General features: G+C 58.8%; 1 protein-coding gene across 1 annotated transcript in view; it reads right to left on the bottom strand.

The window, feature by feature from the left end:
- Positions 1–4,326, bottom strand: part of LOC110398722 (cytochrome P450 26B1) — an 18,937-nt gene that overhangs the window by 11,897 nt on the left and 2,714 nt on the right. Inside the window, exon 2 of the mRNA XM_021396635.1 lies at positions 4,032–4,256. Within this exon, the coding sequence (XP_021252310.1) occupies positions 4,032–4,256 (225 nt within the window). The remainder of the gene's footprint in view (positions 1–4,031; positions 4,257–4,326) is intronic.

Here is a 4,326-nt window from a genome sequence, read left to right as displayed (position 1 = left end):
CCCCCCCCCCCCCCCTTTCTTTTTAATCCATTGGAATGACTCTGGATTTACACCGCTGGAGATGACAGCGCTATTTGGTCTAAAGTCAATGAGCCAGCCTAGCCGACAAATTCTTCCCCAACCCGGAGCCCTTCACCATCAATGAGAGCTTTTTTCTCCAGCCCCGCTGCCTTTTGCCCGTGGGTTACAGCTCTCGGGGCAGCAGCCCGTGATGGAGAGAAGGGGCTCCATGCCAACGTGCTCAGAGGACGCCGGATCCAGCTGGATCCCGGCCCACGCTGCTGACCCGACGGGCGATTTGGGTGGGCCGGGCTGGAATAAGGGACGGCTCCGATTCCTACTGGGGAGGGTGGCGAGGTGGGGTGGGGATGCCAAGAAATAATCAAAATCTCTTAACGGCCCGGGTGAGGGAGCTTGGCAGCGGGGAAGTAGCGCCCGCTGCTCCCATCCCTCCTTCCTCCGCCCCTCTGCCTCCCCCCCCTCGCTCCCCCCAGCCCTGCCCACAGCAGCTGGTTTATATTTGGTTGTAAATTTATGGCCCCTTTTGTGTTCTTAATCCTCTCGCAAACTATATTAAAGCCTCAGACCTTTCTACTTGGTGCTAATAAGCTCAACACTTGTATGCCTCCGAGGCAGAACATTAATTGTGGTGTGTTAATGAATGATGTAGTTTTGGACAGTGAGACAAAACAGGCCGTTTCTCTGCACCACTGTCTGCTTCCTCCTCGAGTCTCCAGGTCTAGGACGTCTACCCAGCCCACGGTCTGCTTTTATTTTATCCTTTCTTTTCCTTTTTTTAAGCCAGCTGGGCCTATTTTGGGATTATGATGCTGGAACACAGCACGGGCCCGGCCAGCCCAGCGTTCTCCTGCCAAGGCTGAGTGCTCCCAAGGAACATCAGCATCCCACCTTCCCCTGCCCCACCGGCACCGGGAGACTCCTTCCCTTGCCCTAAAGCTGCATCCTGCCCATTCCCAGTTCCCGTTCCCTTCTGCGTTCGGATGCTGTGCTCCTTCATGGGCAGCATCACGGGAGCACCTCGCTCTTTGCTGAACGTCAGCTTCCCAACAGCCTCCGTCATCACCGAATGGTCGGGAGGGACCTTAAGGATCATAGAACATCCCGAGTTGGAAGGGACCTTAAGGATCCTTAAGTTCCAGCTCCTGCTGTGGACAGGGTTGCCACAAATCCCAAGCCCAGGCTCGCCTTAAATCCCATAAAACCAGAACCCACGCGAGCATTGCGCTGCTTTGCCTTGCTGTAGGTCGTGGGGACCTAAGGACCAACACATCCATAAAACACACACAAAGCCAAAAAGGCAAACTACACCGCTTGGGGTTTCCTGAATAGGAACTGAGGATGTCCATGCGAGCAGATCTAGGGAGGGATGTGAAACGGACTGAGTGTGAACAGCCACATCCAGGTCCGGACAGCAGAGGTGGCACGGCTCTGCCACCAAAAAGAGAGCAGGATGGGAGAGATTCAAGGCACTGCCCCCAGCCACCCGTCCTCTGCGGGTCCCTATATTGCAGCAGCCTCCTCCTCTATCGGGATGACACTCATCAGGGATGATGAGCATCCTCCCCCCTATGGCATCCGCCACCTCCAAGCCACGGCCACACTCAGCCACGCGGCTGCTCCTCCCCACGAAGTGATGCGGGGACAAAAGTGCCACGGCAAAGGGACAAACCACCCTCACTACAGCACGGGTGGCCCCGAGCCACCTCCAGCATCAGCTCCCTGCCCCGCAGTGGGGTAAAAACCCCAAGCAGATGCCTATCTCAGGACGGAGGCTGAAGGGTTTGGGGTTGCTTTTGTTGACTGCTTGTAAACTGTTCTTATCGAGCTGCTTCATCACGGAGCCAGCGCTAACGACATCTCTGCCATAAAGGCCCCGACCCGTGCGAGCCCAACCCCACAAGCTGTCACCTCCCTGTGCAGACAGAGACCCCTGCTCCAGTAAAGCCTGGAGAGTCCATATCCTGAAAGAAAAACACAACTTTCTCCAATTTGTTTTAACTTTGACAGCTTCCTGCAGGGGAGAAGTAATAAAGAGAGGATGGGAGAGCGGAGTTGCCCACGGGTATCATCTGGTTAATGGGGCACTGTTCCTCCTGAGCACCTATTGAGGAGCTTGTCTTCTGGTCTCAATCTGTCCTAGCAAGAGGAGAGCTCAGCTGGATGGCCAGGGAATGATGAAGGAGCATCTGCTGGTGTAAGCAGGGCTCTGAGTGTTTCCCCTTGGCATTAGCATCCTTGCTGAGGGGTTCTGCCAGCGGGTTTTGCTCAGATCCCTGCAAGAGGGTGAAGAGCAGGATCCCAAGAGAACAACCTGCTCCGGGGAAGCAGCAAGCTGAGATCTGGTGCTTCCTCCTCACAGCTAGAGGGATAGGGAGAGCTGAATGAGCAGCCAATTAACAGCAATAGGATCTCAGGGCTAACGAACTCCAAAGGCGCTGCTGATTTCTGTTGGTAGAAGGCACCTGGCCTGGAACAGAGATTTAAATCTCCTCGTTGCCATCTCACCAGGAGCAAAGCGAGCTGTTTTCTTCCCATCAGAAGCAGGTTTGCCCTATCTCTGAATGCACCCAACCCAGGGTGAGGGGTGGTTGGCACAGGGGAAAGGCTGCAGAGATGCTCAGCCCCGTGATAGCAGTAAAGCAGAGGAGACCAAGTGGAGGGATGGGAATAATCTCCCTTCTTGCAAGGAAAGTGAAGCAGCCAGCTGAGCCCATCACACCAACCCTGTGCTGCTGGAATAGAAAGCTTAACATCTTCTTAGCAGCATCCCCAGCCCTCAAGAGTGTTTGCTCTCCAGCACGCAACCCAAAGTTGTCTCCCACGTCCCTGCACATCCTCCCTGCCATCGACCACGCTCCGTGATGGAGGCAGCCCGTGCACCATTGCCCTTTCCCTTGGGCAGAGAAGTTGGGAAGGATTTCTCCTCCCTTAAGACACAAAGAAGCAGCCCAAGGAGTTGCGTGATCGCACGCACCCGAGTGGGAGCACTCGAGCATCACGTTAAGAAACGTGACAAATAGGGACCACCGGGGGCTGTTATCTCGCTCTCTCCCCCAGGGGAAAAAGAGAAGTGAATGGGCTGGGCTTTTGGAGAAATGCACATGACGAAATAGGAAATCCTGCTGGGGGGCACAGAGAGGAGTTTGCCTCGGGGTAAAGACAGCATCGGGGGCTCGGGGTGCTGCCGTGCTCTCCCAATGCTTCAGCATCACCCCCCCCCCCGAAATAACCCCCAACCCTGGGAAACGGTCTCACCCACCAAGACAGGGACGTGAAAGCCACCACGCCAGCCTGTCCCCTCTGCCTTTTCCTGTGGGATTTATGTCCGGGAAGGGCTGATGCTGATCCCCCACATCGACGTGGGCTCGCAGCCCCCCCCCCCGAAACCTGACTGCCCCCGCTGTTGTGAGTTATGACTTGACATCGGGAGCACCAAGCGGGGAGTCGAGGTGAGCTCCCAGGAGGGGCTGAGCCTCCCACCCCGGTGCCCCACGCTTCGCCCCCAGACCCCCATCAACGCCCCAATGTCCATGTATTCCACTGCAACGCTCAGCACCACGAGAAACCCCCCCAGCGACGATGCAGTCCGCACGCAATACCCCCCCCCCCACACACACCCCAGCACAGCCCGCTTACGAGGGAGCCGCGTTTCCTCGCCCCACTCCCCCGGAGCCGCTCCGCGGTGGGCCCTCCCCCTGCCTGCATCGCCCTTTTAAGAACGCTCCGAGCCGCCGCTCGGCCTCCAACCCACGCCACGCGTGTCGCCGCCCGCGGGTGGGCGTCGGGGCGAGCACGGGGGGGGGGGGGGGGGGGGGGGGGGGGGGGGGGGGAACCCACGCGGGACCTCCCACGCGCGTGGGTCGGCGGGGAGAGAGGAGAAGAGCCCGGAGCGAGGAAGAAGAGAATGCAATCCCCCAAACCCCCCCCACACGCACACACACAATCCCCATTCTCAGCCCCCCGCCGGCACCCACGCACCCGCGGTCACGCGTGGGACCCCCCGTCCTCACCTTCCTCTTGTGCCGGTGGATGTCCCCGATGGAGTTGGCCACGGTGTTGGGTCCCAGGAGCATGCGGGTGCTGCGCGGCCACTCGGTGCTCACCAGGTGGTGCTCCCCCATCAGAATCTTCCGCACGTTCTCCGCGCCCGTCACCCGCACCAGCGGCCTCCCCAAAAGGTGCGTCTTGAACACGTTGCCGTACTTCTCCCGCCGGGAGGACTGGAAACACGAACCCTGCGGGAAAGAGCGGGGATGGGGACGTGGCGTGGGGACGGGGACGCGGGGCTGGGACCGCGTGGGGTCA

This window comes from Numida meleagris, chromosome 4, assembly GCF_002078875.1.
Source record: "Numida meleagris isolate 19003 breed g44 Domestic line chromosome 4, NumMel1.0, whole genome shotgun sequence".
NCBI classification, from domain to species: domain Eukaryota; kingdom Metazoa; phylum Chordata; class Aves; order Galliformes; family Numididae; genus Numida; species Numida meleagris.
The sequence above is the reverse complement of the archived record's forward strand: the minus strand, read 5'-3'. Positions and strand labels throughout refer to the sequence as shown.